General features: G+C 34.7%; 1 protein-coding gene across 3 annotated transcripts; it reads right to left on the bottom strand.

Moving 5' to 3' along the window:
- Positions 1-4,961: 4,961 nt before the first annotated feature.
- On the bottom strand, positions 4,962-17,772 carry LOC139977932 (uncharacterized). Of its 3 annotated transcripts, XM_071987667.1 has the most exons (17): positions 17,669-17,772; positions 16,457-16,815; positions 15,949-16,245; positions 15,255-15,557; positions 12,913-13,131; positions 12,586-12,696; positions 11,801-11,833; positions 11,346-11,373; positions 10,791-10,861; positions 10,075-10,245; positions 9,517-9,627; positions 9,152-9,318; positions 8,722-8,841; positions 7,916-8,030; positions 7,457-7,550; positions 6,682-6,763; positions 4,964-6,267 (listed from the first exon to the last, which is right to left on the bottom strand). In XM_071987667.1, the coding sequence occupies exons 2-17, from the start codon at positions 16,572-16,574 to the stop codon at positions 6,166-6,168; spliced, it is 2,142 nt and encodes a 713-aa protein (XP_071843768.1). In that variant the 5' UTR covers positions 16,575-16,815; positions 17,669-17,772; the 3' UTR covers positions 4,964-6,165. The 3 variants fall into 3 exon arrangements, with proteins under 3 accessions (XP_071843770.1, XP_071843768.1, XP_071843769.1); XM_071987669.1 differs by lacking the exon at positions 8,722-8,841 and having other exon boundaries at positions 4,962-6,267; XM_071987668.1 differs by lacking the exon at positions 17,669-17,772 and having other exon boundaries at positions 16,457-17,528.
- Between the last annotated feature and the right edge of the window lie 518 nt (positions 17,773-18,290).

Genomic DNA, 18,290 nt, shown 5'->3' with positions numbered 1-18,290 from the left:
CCAACGAAGCTTCACCTCAGAAGTACATTTCCAGTTGTATGAGCACACCTTATACCAATCTACTTCAGAAAGAAGTGGGGACAAGAGCATGTTCCATTTGTGAATACATTTACATTGGACCTTATCATTTGTTAATAAAATATTATAAAACCTTTTACACCCTTTGGATCCATAAGAACAGTTTTTACATGAAAGTCTTGAAATGAGAGTGCAAGAGAAATATTTCTCTGGCCTAAAAGACCAGAAAAGGATTTCTCTCTTGCCTTTTTAATACCATGCAACAGATTTTTCATGTAGTTTGCAAGTACGGTATTGAAGGGCTCAAAGTTGTGTGTTTCTTGTACTCTGTCATGGCTGTTAGCTCCTTTTGGGAAAAATCTTCCATTTTTGCCAAAGAAAATGACACATAACAACAGAAAGAGTTATTTATTTATGAACCTAACAGAAGCCGGTCAAATGACACATAACAACAGAAAGAGTTATTTATTTATGAACCTAACAGAAGCCGATCAAATTTGTAGAAATATTTTCAAAGTAAAACAAAATCAATTCCATTGAAGTTCTTTATTTAAGTTTTGTACCATGTTTAAATACTTATCAATTTATTGAGATTTACACCAATTTCATGATCTGATGTGCATTATTTAAAAACATTATATACCTTACTGTAAAGGTGTCCCTTTTTAATGTTCAGAAAGTCCATGCCATAAGAAGTGCCTGCTATGGGCAGTTCAGTTTATTGAGATTTACACCAATCTCATGATCTGCTGTGCCTAATATGGAAATATAATCTGCCTCACTGACAGTGCTTCAAAACCTACCTCTGGGTAGTATAATTGTAGAACAAGAACAACATGAGATGAAATAAAACTCATGTCTGTTTTATAGTATGAGGCTTATAACATTAGGAGTGCAAAGCTGTGACCTAGTCATGTGGTGTTTCATTTTTACATTTCTCATGTGGTTAAATCTTATATGTGACTAGGCCTAGTCCAAACCTATATCATTTCATGGGAAGGCCTAGCATAATTAACTGACATTTCAGCCAAAACTCGTTAAAGTTTGACACACAAGTCCCCACCCCCCCCCCCCCTCTCCACCAAGTACTGATTTCTGACCAATTAACATTGAAGTATAGTCCCGATCGAGATTAACATGCACAAGTTTCTTGGTTTTTATAAAAAAAATAGTATACAATTATCATCTCTCTGATTAAATGTTACATTATCAATACATATAACCTAAATTTACTAATATAGCTTAACTGGTAATAGTCTAGCCTGGGTAAGTTTTATAATCAGAAGTTAGTCTAGGCCACTACCATAAATGCATCACTTGCAATTTTAAGCAATCTCTAATTTCACTTTCGGCAATCACTATTAGCCATTTCCCAAACATGTAGACCACTAGTATAGCCTAGGCCTAGTCTTTTAAAAGCGAAGGCAAGCTAGACCTACAGGGTCTAACTCTAACTTAGACTAAAGTGTACTGACCCAAGCGAAAAGAGGTCTAGGCCTATGTATAATTTCACTATAAATGTCTGGCTTTGATTAGGTGTGCCTTCAGAAGTTACCCTACACCACAATTACTCGCATTTGGTAGAAGTCACTTTGCTTTGAGTATGACACACAGACTAGGCATATATACTTACTTAGGTCTAGACTTAGTCCTGGAGTGAAGGTACTTACTATACAAATACTAGCCTATACTATCTCATAGCCAGTACAGGTTATTTACTATTTCAGGGAAAGGATCTGGCCTAACCTAGCCTAACAACCTGTTACGAGGGCCCATTGTAGCGTAACGCTAGTCACTGTTAGTGAGAAACCTAATGTTATAATAAAGCAAGGATTTGAAATGGCCTACGTGACGAATCAATATTTGAGAAATTAGGTCGGTTTACCGTGTCAGAAGGTTATTTATGTAATGAACAATACATGATTGTTCTGGTATATTCCTTATGATGGCACGCTGGTCTCGGTTTCCCGTCGGTTTACCTGAAATCCCGTTGTACGCTGTGCTCGCATCTTCGTGGTTTCTCAGGAATTTTCCGCGAGATATGCAAAGGACTTCCGGGAAAGAAGAAACTGGGTCGAATTGTTACTCAGGTGTTTCGAAAAAGATCCAGATGATTCTTGACATGGCGAATCGTATAAAAACCGGCCCCAGATCGGAAAGTTACTCAGTTTTTGAACGAATACAATCGACGTCACATATTATACCATTCTACTATATATCGTCAGTGCTCAACTGCCAGTAGTTTCTGATGGATTGAGATATCGATACCAAGATTGATTCTACACTTCCATTCAGAAGTTTGAATAGGACTTTGCTGTAAAACTACAGTTTTCCAGTCATTATTTCAGAGAAGATGGAGAATTTCTGTCTCCGTTGAGGAAGTTCGTTACGCCAGGAGTTAGTGGCTATAAAGCTGATTTTGGACTGACTCTGGTGATATTTAGTTGGCGAGAAGTTCGACTTGTACTTCACTCGATTGTGGCTGGAAGTCCGTATTCTATTTTAGGCATCGCCGGAAAGAAGGGGACTGCTGTTTCTGGGATCGCGAGAAACTTCGTCGAGGCCCAGTGTATTTCGCGGTACAACGGACCGAGAATCGTTGTCGAGTCATCGAGGTCGTGGCCGCTGAGGGATACCGCCGTTGGAAGAGACCATCTTGTTTTAAAGTGTATTCTATCTTGTTAAGTTTGTGAGTAATTTACTATATATTTGTAATTACCATTTGTTGTTGTTGGTTCAAACTCCATTGTTCAATATAGTTTACGTTCTCATTCAAATTCTCTAGACTCGTCAACTTGTCTGTGTTCCTTCCAGAAACGAACCCAGGCTTGTGTCCCGTTAAAACTTACCCACCTCAAAATTATCGGGACCTCTCGCATTCCAACGTAACAAACCTAAGAGCTAACGTAAGGTTATACTTCAACATCGCGCGTACTGACTGTATCGCAGAAATGACAAAATCGACATGATCCCGTTATCACACATTTACATTTAAACACTGATTTAAGGTTACTCATACCCCATTAATCTAGCAAAATTTGGTCTTCGTAGTCTGCAATAATTAGATGGTTATTTGCACATTTCTTCGTTGTATTTGACTGTTTCTCCTGCTTGCGATTGTTGCCGTAGGAAGCTGAGCTAGATCGAACGTCTTGAGTCGCGACTACCAACCAATCAGAGGCGAGGATTGCAATATGCAAATAATCAATTTTCACCAGGGTTATGTTAAGATCAGGTTTACCCCAGGACGGATTGAGCGTAACCAAGATGATGCTAACTAACGTAGCAAATAACCAAAATAATGTTAGCAAATTGTAAACCAGGAAAATTTTCACCAGGTTGTTTTTAGAGTGTACGCGTATACATATCTAAATATTCATGAGGTGGACCTCATGACTCAAATATAGATAAAATGATTGTTATGTTTGCACTACCGTTGTTTCGGTTGTGCGACGAGTCTATTGATAACCCCTCACAAATTACAATGCAGAAATTCCTATTATCCAGTCCACGAGGGCAACAGATTATCATGGGAACACAATTGTGCTGAAAGCAAGTTAGAGGAATTATAAACCCTATATAAATAATACAAATGATCAAACTACCATGTATATGTATACTCATATGGTGACGCAGCACATTCTTATCGTAAGCAGTTTATATTATCATCGTGTACTTAATTATTATAATCGTGTAGATTCATATTGTCATCATGTATCGTGTTACGTCAGTTACGTTTTTTGGCGTTGCATACGTTGCTATGAATGGTAATGGCTTGGCTTGATCTATACAAGTTGATAACATAAGAACTTAAGATATTAATAATTTAACAAAAGAGTGTAGTAGGCGGGAGAGAACATACGGCAGGAAATGTCTCCGTCTGTGACAAGGGTTTCCCTATCGGGTAATCCTTCAGATTATGTTGTGTCATTACACCAAAATCTGAGACAAGCTTTCAAGAAATTGGAAGAATTCAATTCGAACGTAAGGAAGCTTCAAAAGTATAATAATGATAGGGAAGTAAACTTTAAGGGTTACTTCCCTGAGAATAAGGTGTTGATCGATCTCCCTAGTAACAGCCGAATGAAACGGGAAGGCCCGTTCATGGTAATGAAAATAATTAAGAACGAAGTCGAAAGCTCTGTACTATATCAGGTTTGCTATTTGGGAAATATCTTGAAACCCCTCCCTACAGTACATTATAACAGGCTCAAGCCCTACCGATCGCAAATGTCGAGCAAAAGGTCAGACGAGGCGAAATCGTGTCCAAAGAATGGACTCGGCTATCCAAACCCACCCCAGTCCGTTTTGTCAGGACCCCTTTCCGTTAGTCTGTAGTCTATATTATGGGACTGGTACGACAGTAGAGACTGTTACCTCCCCCCTCCCCCCTCCCCCCCCCCACCAAAAAATGCCCCGCAGGTTGAGTACCCGACATAAAGAACAACAATACGGCGATACCTTGCTCATTTGAAGGATTTCCATGTATATCACCCTTCATTGAACTTTGCCTTTAAAGTAGTTAGCTGCATAATCGTGTTGTACGGTTTATTTTGACGACTACGGTGCGACTGCGGTAGGGGATATATTAACAGGCGCGGATCCAGAGGGAGGGTCCAGGGGGTCCGGACCCCCCCTGCTCTTGGCCAAAAACAAGAGAAAAAAATAATTAAATTAAACATCCACGGCGTTTGTTCTCTCCAATCTATAATATGTATTACCATATTTCATAGATTGTTTTTTTCTCATCAATTGAGAAATTGCAGACATGAGATCCATATTTTCAGGCTAGGTACATGCAGCTTAGAATACTCGGGAAGTTTTCCGCGCCAACCGATTGTGGCGCTCCGCTTAGATAGTCTTACGTTCAGGCGCGGCTGGACCAGTCAGACCCCGCCCTGTCACAAATCCTGCATCCGCCCCTGATTAAACTACTAATCTGTATGTGTTTTGCAGTGCTGGTGTACTAGTTCACATTCCGTGTTGCGCGAGTTTTATAAGAAACTTAAGGTTGGTTGTTATAACAAAGATGGAGGATCGATGAAGTAATCCAACGGTATATTGTACACTGGCCATGCTACAAGACCAGTACTGTATTGTATTCGAATTATGATCACGTGACGACAATTTTTGGTTCAGTTTCTGAAATTCTACAGAGCATTGTTAACTTTCGTTCAGCTCAGGGATTTAGATGTCACTGGAATAAAACACAACAGCGTTTTGGCATAATTCATGCAGCATTTTGAATGAGTTTGGGCTAGTTTACAGAAAGTACTTCATGCTTATAGCACTAGACAAGCAGTTCAGTAGTTTCGATTTGTGTTTACCTGTAACATCTGGGGAGCAAATTCGATTGAAACAGTTTAGTTTGGAAACCTAATCAGAATAAAGGATATAGAAAACCAGACACTATTTCGATATACATACTAAAACTGTTTACTGGTTTCAACTGCAATGAGTTTGCTTTTGTTACTCCTTTATAATCACAAGGTTAATGCTTTCTCTAGCACTCAGATCATGTGGGTAACTTACGTGAAATTCTTCAAAGCCTCATTATAAGTAAAGTGCATGTCTCTCTAGATTAAACAAAGACACACATTTATTTAACCTTGAAGAATGAAATATATGGTGACTAGGTGTTAGTTCTTTCTTAAACAAATACCTTATACATCTTTCAACATTTGCAATTACCTCTTTTCACAACTATACCAGTACATACTGAGTCAAATATGCTGCCTTCTAATTTTGTTAGTGTATGCTTATTGCCAGGCTTTCCACGTTAGTTTACACCGTATATTACACGTCTTTATCTCTTAAACATGACAATTGCCTTAATATGAAAATAGCTTTTATATTGAAGTTGGAAATTCATTCCGTAAATCTTAAACATGTACATAGTTTTGTGTCAGTATTGACAATAACAAATGTTTTAATCATTTCTACGGTAGGTGTGCCAAACATAAAATCAAAACGGTTATCAAAAAGAATTTCACCCAGTGAATGTGTTTTGGAACAAGTTATACCAGGTTAAACTTTGCAGCAGACTTAATACATAAATTAGCATATCTCTCTTTAGTTCTCGTACAGTTCACGTACGCAAAGTTGGTTCATTCTTATACAGTCCAACTTTCCGGCATGGTATACGTATTATGAGTAGGTATCTTCAGCAACATTCGCTGATCCCATATCCACATACGTCGTTGACATCGGTATCTCATAAGAACTGTCATCTAGTAACCTCTGAAATATCTGTTGAGAGTTAATTTGCACATATTACACACTCATTAAGTAAATTTATAACAAATGAAAATAATGTAAGGGAAAAGTACTTGCAACCATTATTTGCTAACAAATGTTATGTTGATTTATGTTTATCAGTTTTATTAACTACATTTTGGCGCAATTTTAATTTATATTTTCAAGCCATTTAAAGAAACATTTTTTTCCTTTTCATTATTGCTATTTTACACAATTCCAGATATGTTGTATATCACATTATAATATCATTTCTGTATATAACATTTAAATTAAGAAGGGATGAAGATGTAATCAAAACTTTACAGTCAAATGTTTCAGACATTTAGGTTGCATGCTTTAACATGTTTCTTCTTCTCAGTATCATAAGAAACGTAATGGCAAGTTTAGAAAGAACGGTCCTCTTACTTCCATAAAAGTTACTTTCAAACGATGTATGGATGGTCGGGAAGCACAGTCATGGCTCCAACATTTGTACAGGATTTTATTTCTGCAGAAGAACCAATTGCAATAAAATCAACTTAAAAAGTGGGTCTATTACGTCAACCTGAAGAAGCACAGAATGGAGGGTCATGTGACGTGCTTCCTGTAGCACAGAAATCTTATAGTACTCCTCGAAAGTGTATGCTATAACAACTAACGTCATGATATCATAGCTATCATATTCCTGGTAAAGCTACGTGAACAAGAAAATTAGCTAGGTTGTAGATGTTTTCAATGTTCACCGCAAATTTGATTTTGCAAATTGCTATCTCTTCAAACAATCAAACTGCAGATAGAACGCCTGTACAACACTATGACTACATGCAATGTGCAAAGACAAAATCAGCAGACGAAAGTATTCGCTGTTCCTTAGCAATACAAAGTATCATCAGTTGATTATGATATTGAAACTGTTCTGTGCTTAAGTTATATGGAACAAAAAAGTCTGTGGAGGTTATTTCAAAGGAATTGTTTGATTATAAACAATTCTTTAAAATGAAATCCTCGTCACCGTACTTTTCAAGTTCACCGTCATTATAGTCATTGTGGGTTATAATTGATCATCACAAAGAACAATAATTAGTTATCCTATCTACCATATTAAGGTATTTTTGTCGAAAGATGAATACAGCAATCACATATACAGCATCGATCAAGCAAAACCAGTATTCATATGCATATTGAATGGAATTATAATTACTTTATCTGGAAACATTTCTCTGACCAAGGTAATGATGGTTCAAATAATTCTGTATGCGACGTAATATCTGTATCATCAGGGAAAGGTGACTTCCCTGTAATAAAATTCAATGACATATCATAGTATTTACAAAACTTATGAGCTTTTGTAGCATTCTGACGTAGGAAAAAGAGGATCCGTGCTCTAAAATTCATCGACATATTCGGCGAATTGATCGTATGCTATTAAGTACTTTACAGGTTTAGATTCGTATTTCGTTTCCTGGTTATTGTTCAATGACACTTATCATGTGAATGAGATCGTATTATACATGAAGAGCTATTAACTAACTGTACATAAATACACTTGATCAGTGAATAAGTCCTAAATGATTAAGTCTCAAAGTATTTATATACACAATTTGGATATTGTCTTTCACTTTCATATCCATAGAAGAATAACAGTACAATTTTTTTTTACCATCGGACATGATTTCCCATATCGTTACTGCTAGAGACCACACGTCACTTGACTCTGTGTATTCGCTGGAAATCAACGTTTCTGGTGGAAATTGATTCAAAGTTGCTGAATGCATCTATTGATGAAGTATAATATAAATAGAGGGTAAATTTCCATTGTAAGTGCAGTTTTGGTTGTTGTTACTTTGGGGGTTGAGTAAATTCATTAGTCCCAGACAATATTCGACATTTTGGTAGATATCACAAGTTGAATAACCATTCTCACATAAGATCGATGACGTAAAAAACTACTAATCAAAGCTATTAATATACGCAATCGATCTACATGTGTCTCACGTTTAAATGTTGCTTTCTTACATATAACAATATTTGTTTTGTAAATTGACCGAATCTAAATAATAAAGTTCTTAATAACAACACCTACAACTTGCAATGGATTCAGTACTATCACTAAAATTTCACCTATGAAATATGAACAGAAATACAAAAGCAGTAAAATGAGTCAAATCCTTATAGTGTATCTAACTATAAGTTACGGTTCTTTAAAGTACCGAGGAAACTTTGAGGTAACGCATTATTTACTTGTCACACCTCAGGAATGAGAATCAAACGTTGTAACGCAGCTTGTGGTAATAATATATCAATCTACGCTTTAACCATTGCAATATTGCATATAGAGTATATGCAAAGGACATTGTGAGTTTTTTGAGATACTAATAACAAACGGGGAGATACAGACGTTGATAATGCTACTATGTTTAACTATTTGAAGGAGAAAAATTGCAAAATTAACCGTTAATATTACACCTTTGATCTCTTTAGAGCAGCTATGCTTGATGCGTCGCCAGCGAGACAGAAGTCGTACAATTTAAGTTGTCCATCTGTGGTTACCAAAAGTTTCCTGGTCGTTAAGCCGGGATGAAGGAACTGGTTATAATAACATTAATAAAGTAATAATCAGACACTTTCATTTGCAAATATTTTATTACAACATTATGATATCAATTATCTATCAGCAATTCATAAGAAAGATATGGTTGTGTGTAGCATTTACGCTTGCCTGACGTTTAAGTTGAAATATTTTAATTTCTAACATTTCTCTGTATGTTCTTGGTATTTTATGTAACTGAACTCACCTACCATGAAATTACCTCAAGAGAGTAAATAAAAAGAATGCCACGTAAAGCAACTAATAACTTCTAAATAATAATGAACTTAAATATTGTTCATAACTTACCCCATAGGTATTTATGATATGCATCCCTTCCAAAAGACCAGTGACGTGTATAATGACGTCAGACAAAGAACTGCAACAATAGACTTTCCTTTTTTCTTCTGTTTCTCGAGTCAACAAACAATGTAAAGTTTCACATACAAGATGCTCGCTCATGAGATACAAGTTATCTACAAGAGAGGAGGAAATCAGATCAATGAATGCGAATAAACACAAAATGTTTGCACATCTTTCAAGTGATTAACGTTGGGAAAATATTGAAACCAATTTGACTTTGTTACGCTGTTATGTTTCTTATGAAAAGATTATCGAATTCCACAATATTCACAGCAACATTTCACAGTTAATCATGTAATATTAAAACTCACTACTTTGAATAGATACTGCTTCGATGTTCGTAACATTCTTCGATTCCGGCAATTGAAAACATTTTCTTAGAAAATCTTCCCAATGGATGTCGTTGGTTCTCCTATCTATTTCTGCAATTATACACAAAACCAATAACACACAATTCAAACATGTTTTTTGATAGATTCATACTTTGTGTGACATGTATCTCACATGACATAAACAGTGGTAATAACATTTTCATCGATATCAATATTGCTGAAAGCTGTTAACTTAATGTCAGAGAATTTAATGGATGTTCTTCCGTGACACCATATTTCACCAAAATAAAAATATCAGTAACTGTTGATACAACATTTACTTTAAGAAAATTAGCGAAGATCTTATATTTTGTCCAGTGTTCTTGCTTTCCGCAATGAATACTTTCCTTTGGCCACAATGACATTGTTTATAGACTGCATCATCCTTTAAATATTATAAACTGCATCATTTTATGTCCCCAACCTGCTATATTATTGCATAATGGTATTGATGAAAGTGATCACCACAACTTAATTTTGTGTTGTTATTCCACTAACCTGTGATGCTTGTTATTACAACACAAGCATTAGATCTACTAGGGAGATTGACGGTCCCCAACCATCTGTTGTATATTTTCCCCATCTTCATGCTATTTGTGATGGAGATGTCTTTTTCATCAACCATAATTGGCCTTCTTCCTTCTGTTACATCAGCTATAGAATAGTAATCTGTGGGATAATTGTTTTTATACAATGAGATGCGAAAATATAAATCTGACCGGGAAGTGAAAGCCCAAATCGCAGGCACATATTGACTGCTAAGACTGCTGTTTCATTGACAAAACCTAAAGCCTAGATTGCAGTAGATTAAGAACAATTTGTTACAACCATTGTATGCATCTTGTGAAAAACAATTGAAAGATGTATAGAAGGCTTAGGGTTGACTCAATAGGTATGAAGATCCATGATAATGAAATTAAAATTAGTTATGGCTTCACTTTACGGAAGTATCGGTGGATTGCCATTTGCGTAATTCATGTAGATGATAATGAGGAATTTTGCTGATTGTGACAACATTACTGAAAAAGCAGTAGATTCGGTTAATTTCGAAACAGAAACTTGTAGAAATAATACATATGTTTCAATTTCTACTTTTCTTCCCCAACCTTTCTGCTTTTGTTCTAAGTATATCACAATGAACAACGACATCATCGGTATCATCATACTTATGTATTGCAATTCTGTCGAAGCAATAAAATAAACATAAAACGTACTTAGTTCGTCAGTTTCCAGAACGTCGTCGTTTTGTATGTTTGTTTGATGTTTTGTAGTGATATTCTCATTTCTAGAAAATTAGAAATAAAACAGTCAAACCTGTGTAGTAGTAAACAACAGTGAATCAAAGAAAACTATACATATGCGAAGGCGGCGGAAGAGTATATAAGGAGGCAGGGGCAAAGGAATGTGATTTGGATTTGATAATTGTAAAAACAAAACTTTCCTTCAAAATAAGTGTGCGAAATTTTGCATGTTCCCATGTACCTAAACGTTACAATAATTTGACCGCAAGAAATACATATTATAATTGTAAATTTTCGTCTTATACTGCACAGCGGGTAATAAAGTGTATCGTTAATTATCTCCTTTCACTTCTTTCTTCTTCACATTACTGTTTGTTCGTTTCTATCTTTTCTAAGGGTCAGTTGCCATTTTGTGATAAACAATATTTGCATTGTCGCTGTAAGGGCCTTATTTACATTTAGACTGCAGGAGTTCCTGTGAAGCTAACTTTGTCTACTTCTTATTGTCACGTGATTTTTATAACTCACCTTCCCCTTCTGAGCCATTTTACTAGAACTGTTAATGAAAACAATGTTGATAAATATGGGAGATCGACTAGTCTAACATAATCAACTAAATATGACAGGAAAAGTTTTAAGATGGTCGAATAATACTCGAACAGTCCAACCATCATCAATCATATGATTGGTAGGACAGTTAGAAATGTGTATCTACGCAACCGACGGCACTATGTGTGAGCATTGCTCCGATGACTGATAACGTTTACTGAAATTAACTAAAATATTAAACGAAGAGCAAAATGTCTTTAATAATACTTTTTAATTTCTTATTTAATCTGTTTGAAGAGTATCGTAACATCTTTATCTGAATAGTATACATGTAAGGGTAAAACTAAGTTTATACATTTTTCCAAATAGATTTTGTGACATCCATCAGATCAACCACTTATACACATCATAAACGATAGTTCGTAGCAAATTACCGTTTTCCACCCTTGGTAAATATCGGCAGCAATCTGAAAAATAGAAATCATAGCTCAGATTTATATATGTCTTCAAATCTGAATGACAATTCATATTTTTTGTAAACTTTTAATATCACATCTCTCTATTTTACCTTTTTTTTTCTGTTTGAATATGATTCATGATGATATATACTGTACACTGAGGAATGATACTTACCCTGCCAGCCACTCTTGTTCATGAATGTAACCGTACCGTTAATAAGCTACTAAGCCAATAAATTGTATTAATTAGTTTGTAACATTTTAATTCACTATAATCCACACAATTCGGGTGTTCTGTTCAGTCTGCACATATTCTTTAACATTCAGCTTGGGAAAGTTTCGAATTAGCTGCCCAAGGCCCAGAAATCTCTCAACTAAAGAACACTATAGGAAGAACTGGCTGGTGAAACAATTGTAAGTTGGATCCAAAAGCAGACAAATATTATCTGACTTGTTGAACAAACTACAGCGCCAACTTTAGCTGGTTGTATTTATTTCTTTCATATTGACAAGACAAGAATTTACACCTTTGCATATGGTGTAAAATACATGCTTTTGATCCATATTTATGTTGTAGTTCTTTGCTGGGGGCCAGTTAAAAGCCATTGTACCTTGCATGTTGTGTTACCACGAATCACATCCCAGTTACATTCGATAAAACCTAGAATATATTTCTATGTAAGCCTATATACAAATATCCATCCACTAATCCATCCACCAACCCCGCCATTTACCCATCTATTAATGGATATATTACATACCACCAAACTCCATTTTCCTTGAGCCGATTCGACGTTTTATGCATATAACAGCAACAACAACTACCATGAGAACAAGTGAAATCGTGGTCGATATGGCGGCTATAGTTAGACCTGTCTCAAGAAAGAGAAAGAAATTCATATCCTTTCTAATACAACATAACATTAATAAGAAGCACATCTCGAAACCTGGTGAAAACATTAAAGCCCGATTATGTTGAAAAGGAAACTACTTCAGAAGCACGTTTATTTATTGATTATAATTCCTATAGAAAACTATACTGTTCATCCATAAATGGTCCATGCCTGTAAACCAATGCTTGTACTTACCAGCCTTGTCGCCAGGGAACAGAATGCTGGATCGTCCGGTTCCCATTCCGTTGGTTCCAAAGCATGTTACATTCGCAGAGTTACTTTCCTCAATATACAAAACATCTCCGTTTTGTAAATTTCCATTAAGTTCCATTCGATATTTGTCCACAGGTGGGTTAGCTTGACAAGTGCATCTGACCTCGTTACCAGAGATTATTATGTTACATCTCGGTAGATCTGTTTTAAGTTGAAATCAACACCGTTTTGTTATTGATAATGGTTGGTATTGTGGGGAAACATTATGAAGTAAACACTGACGCTATTCTCTGTGTGTCTGTTTTGCATCACCGATGCTATAATACGGTAAGCCTTACAGACTGGATATTGCATAGCCAAACATGGTACTAGTTAATGCCGTACATCCAAAGTAACTAGGTTAAAATAAACTCCACAATTATAAATGTATATTAGTCTTAAACCATACGCTTTCTTATTGCTACTTATTTAACGAGTTTATATTAATTTGATTAGAACTAGCAACCTGTGAATTGAAAAGGTAGTCAACAGCAGGCTTGATAAAAAATGTGCTCTGAATTATCGTAGTCACTTTGATCGAATCGTGTTGTTTCTTAAAAAAAATAATAACATGCATGTAATTTCGATTTATAGTTGTTTATTTAATATTCAACAGAGCTTCATATTCCAGTGGTTCCAATGTGTTTCTATTCATTTTACCTCAAGCCATGTTCAAGTTAAACATTGAATCGAATTTATTTGCTACATTCCATTTTTTTACATTTTGAACAGTATAGGATAAATAAAGATGGTATCAAATACAGTAAACAGTAAATATAGAGTATTGAAATAATATATATGTGAGATGGAAGTAGAGGAACCAGAAATAAGTGGATACTTTTCTGGTCTGGTCCCTTTGTAACAAAGAAAGTAAAAAAGAACATCACCCACCCCACCACCCCCCTTCCCCCAAAAAACCAACAAAGTCAAAATCTTATTAAAAGAGAAAGAAAGAAACATAAGAGAAAAAAAACAGGAAGTACAACTAAGGTGGATTACTATGCAGTAGGTATTGTTTTTTGTCTTTGTTTTATTTAGAATATAGTTTGTGTTTTTGTCTGATTGATTTTAGGATACCAGCAGTAATCCATGGGGATTTTCCATAATTGACTTTCTTATGTACCCTGCTGTATGGACAACACTTGTTAAAGGTCCGTGAGAAAATATTGTAAAATTACTATAGGCAGATTCGGCATTTTGGTCATTAGTAATGAAAGACCAGTTGAGGATACTGAGCTCATTCTTTAGGTGATTAACATTTTTGCGGCATGTGTTATTCTTAAAAATAGCATGTTTTCTTTCAGTTTGAATCTTACTTCCTGAAACACAAAAGATTGGATAGTGGTCAGAAATATCAGTCAATAAAATACCACTTTTAGAAACATTTGTAGAATTTGCAAAAATATTATCGATCAAAGAAGACGTAGCAGAAGTTACCCGTGTAGGTTTATCAATTAGCGGATAACAAGAGTATAAGGACATTATATTATGAAGCTCTTGTACTCTTTGTACTTCGTTCTTCTTTATAACATCAATGTTAAAATCCCCTGCAAGAAAGACACCCTTGTTTTCAGTATTCAGTGCTTCTAAGCAGTTACCCATGCACTCAACGAAGTGATTAACTTGTTGTTCGGGTGGTCGGTATATGACTCCTACTATTGTATTTCTGACTTTAACATTATTTAGCTCAATAAAAAGTGACTCAGCGCTATCACTCATTAAATGAGTAAGATCGGTTCTTATCTTTACATCTAGAGTCTCTTTTGTGAAAATGGCAACACCACCTCCTCTTTTATTATTTCTATTTCTTTGAAAGAGTTTGTAGCCGTCTATTTGGAGGGTGTCAATAGGAGAAAAATCATGCAGCCAGGTTTCTGTAATGCATATAAAAGTGAATTTAAAATTGTTAATAGAATGCATAAAATTACAAAAGGGTCAAAGTTCTTCGTAAGACTTTTGATATTAATATGAAGAATTGTGGAATATATGTCAGGGCACTTAATATTGGTATTAAAACTAGAATCATTATAGTAATTACACGGAAAATTACTTAATTCGTCTCCCTGATCGTTACTGTTTCAGTGAAGATGAAAGATGTTTAATTCTACAGTGTTCACATCATATTATATTAAGGTGTAACAGACAATTTTTGGGACGATATAATTACATTATAAGCATAACATTGCCATTGGTTTACATGGTCTAATTTTAGTTTCTTCTTAAAGGTATGTACTTTAATATGTACCTTCTTAAAGGTACATTGATTACTATGGCACAGTACTTACTGAAGTTTTCAGTGTGGTTGAGCAACTGTCCGGCTGTATATACTCGGCAATATACTGTTATATCGTCGGATGACATGATGAAAGGAACATAGGCTGAGGAATTATAGGTTTCTCCATCTCCGTTTTGATTGCATGTATTGTTTGTTACAGTCATCGTCTTCTCACTACCAATGATACTTAGCTCGAACACAGACACAGCAGGTCTAGCGTTGTACGCAGAACACTTAATTATTACCTCTTTACCTGTCTGTGGCGCATGTACAGCTTCTGATTCCTGTACATCCAGGTATAAAACTGGTAAAACTGTGAATTTGAAATACGCATCCGACAGATTAATATAAATGATTGGCCCCAAACGTAAACGCAATTAAAGTTACACAAACTTAGAAACAAACTACTGTAATATTATTATCTGAGTGATATAATTTTCGAATTTCAACTACAAACTATATCCTATTGTATATTACCTGGATTCTGATTTTAACAGTTCAATACGTATATATCTTTGGCGGAATACATGATTTAGCATGATGTTATTTATGTAATTGACAGATGAATGATACAATAAAACAGACAATAAAATTGATCATGTTCCAAAATGTGAGCTTTTTATTCCTCAATTCCTTTGAAAGTGAGCGCCCTCTACTGAATTACTTTTCTTTTAAATAGGTTTTATTGCTTTGATTTGTATTACCTCCTATTTTTACTATGGCTTTTGCAAGTCGGTCTCTGTCTTTACATACATAGGTCCCTTCATCTGATAGCTGGACGTCTTTTATAATTAAACTGAAATCTCCATCACCAGAACTTATCTGAAAGTTGTCATACTTCTTTTTCTCTGTATTCTTTTCCTTGCGAACGAAAATCGATGTCGCATAACTGATATCTTGCCAAATAACGTTGTCATTGCCTTCAACAACGCAGGTTAATGTAACATCACTACCTTCAAGGAAGACACCACTCGATGGAGTCTTAATGATATCTGCATGCACTAGAACAAGAAGCACTTGTAGGATTGGATATCAAGATAAACATATTAAAATATTGTTTCTGACCAGTCGAAATTAACTCAAAATATATGCCAACTAAATACATCATTAGTTCAAATACTTTATGTGAGTTAACTAAAGTTTATAACATTTAGGAGAAAATGTATTGTCCATGAAAATGTCATAACTTATCATTAGCATTGTATGACTTACCTTTAGTTGATATCGCTCCCAATAGCAGTAATATGATTGTTGACATGGTCCTTACAGATAACAGATAAAAGAAATGACGGTACCGGCGAGCCATTTTGCAGCTTTGTTGCATATGCATTACCACGTCAATTGCTAATACGTATTTGCGTGTTATACGTTACACGCCGATGTTATGCAGTATGATGATTTATTATTGGGAGAGATGATATTCCAGTGTGTCTTGGTTCGTAAGTCGTTTTCCAATATAATTTCAGTAACACTCTAAACTAACTGTTTATTTGTATCAACCATTGTACTTAAATGACGATTATGTTCTTGTATCCAGTTGGCGTTGTTATTCAGGAATATGGAAGCAATGCCTGTAGTTATTAAACGAATCGATTCAAGCGTAAATTCAAATAACAGCATTCACTAGTCAAAGTATTTCATAGTTATAAAAGGGAAACATACGAAATATTTTACTTAAATAAACTTGACTTCATTTTATATATCGGGCAGTTTGAATAAAGAGTATTCACGTTGTATATATTTGCACTAAACATGTCATCGATCAGAGTACATGTGTTGGCATAATACATACACCTCGAAAAGAAACGTACATTGCTTAACCGTGCTTACAGTTGCTGTTTACAGTCACTGGTTAAATCCACATGTCAGTTCACTAATCATTTAGGCAACAAAAGTAATCACCGACATTCAGTTATTCATTGACTTACTAAGAAATAATACTGATGCTCCAACAAATGTCTATTTTGTGCCATGCCACTTTAATATATGTTTTTTTTTCAAAATGCATGCGGGACACGAATATTGTGGTGTGCATTATTAAGAAAATAGCCTAGACTGAGACCTATTGAAAGTCAAAGCTAGATGCTTATATTTATCTGTGTTCCCTACAGTCATATTCGTTTCTTGCGACATACATATACACAGCTACGTTACATTAACATACCTACTCTGCCTATACAATTTAACTTTTACAAATTATAAACGTTACACTATATGTCCTGATAAGTCCAAGCATAATTTAAATAAGTTGAGTGTGTACATTATAAAACAAGTAACTAATTCTAAATTACCTACCACCTCAAAAACACCTATAAAATATCAACGCTACCTTAAGCTCCACACCTTGTTAAAACTCTTATAAGGGAATAACTACTGTCTTATATTATAATATGATGATATGATGTAATACAGTTACATTCCTACCTTTTCCAAGCCGCAGTAAAGTATTTTGTATTGTGTATTGTTCAAAGTGTTAACACACATTTGAAAGTGTGTTTCAACGTTCATTAAACAAAAGGAACTGAAAGTTTGTGAGAGTGTGGCAAGTTCGAAGTTTAAGTGTTACTCATATCGAGTGTATTATAACAAGCACAACGAAACTTTAATGTATTTTATATTATTTCCTGCTTAAGCTGTTCTATTCTCATTTCTTATATACGTTAATTATATATTTTTTTCTAACAAATTACAAACATTATTTGAACATCGTATATATATATATATATATATATATATATATGTATGTATGTATATATATATATATATATATATATATATGTATGTATATATATATATGTATATATATATATGTATATATCTATATATAGATATATGTATATGTATATATATATATATATATATATATATATATATATATATATATATATATATATATATATATATATATATATATATATATATATATGAGAATAATTTACTAACTGAAGGGTTTGTTGCAAGAGTGAAGTAGTCGTTGAAAAAATATAATTTTGGATTGCCTACTTGTTGAATGTTATCATCAAATTCTTCCCTAAACTGTAGTGAA

This window comes from Apostichopus japonicus, chromosome 12, assembly GCF_037975245.1.
Source record: "Apostichopus japonicus isolate 1M-3 chromosome 12, ASM3797524v1, whole genome shotgun sequence".
NCBI classification, from domain to species: Eukaryota; Metazoa; Echinodermata; class Holothuroidea; order Aspidochirotida; family Stichopodidae; genus Apostichopus; species Apostichopus japonicus.
The sequence above is the reverse complement of the archived record's forward strand: the minus strand, read 5'-3'. Positions and strand labels throughout refer to the sequence as shown.

Coding starts and splice junctions, on each gene's coding strand:
- LOC139977932 (XM_071987667.1), bottom strand. CDS start 16,574: ATGCATATGCAACAAAGCTGCAAAATGGCTCGCCGGTACCGTCATTTC. Junction 13,132..15,254: donor CAACCACACTGAAAACTTCA/GTAAGTACTGTG, acceptor AACTTAAAACAG/ATCTACCGAGATGTAACATA. Junction 11,374..11,800: donor TTTACCAAGGGTGGAAAACG/GTAATTTGCTAC, acceptor TTTCATTAACAG/TTCTAGTAAAATGGCTCAGA.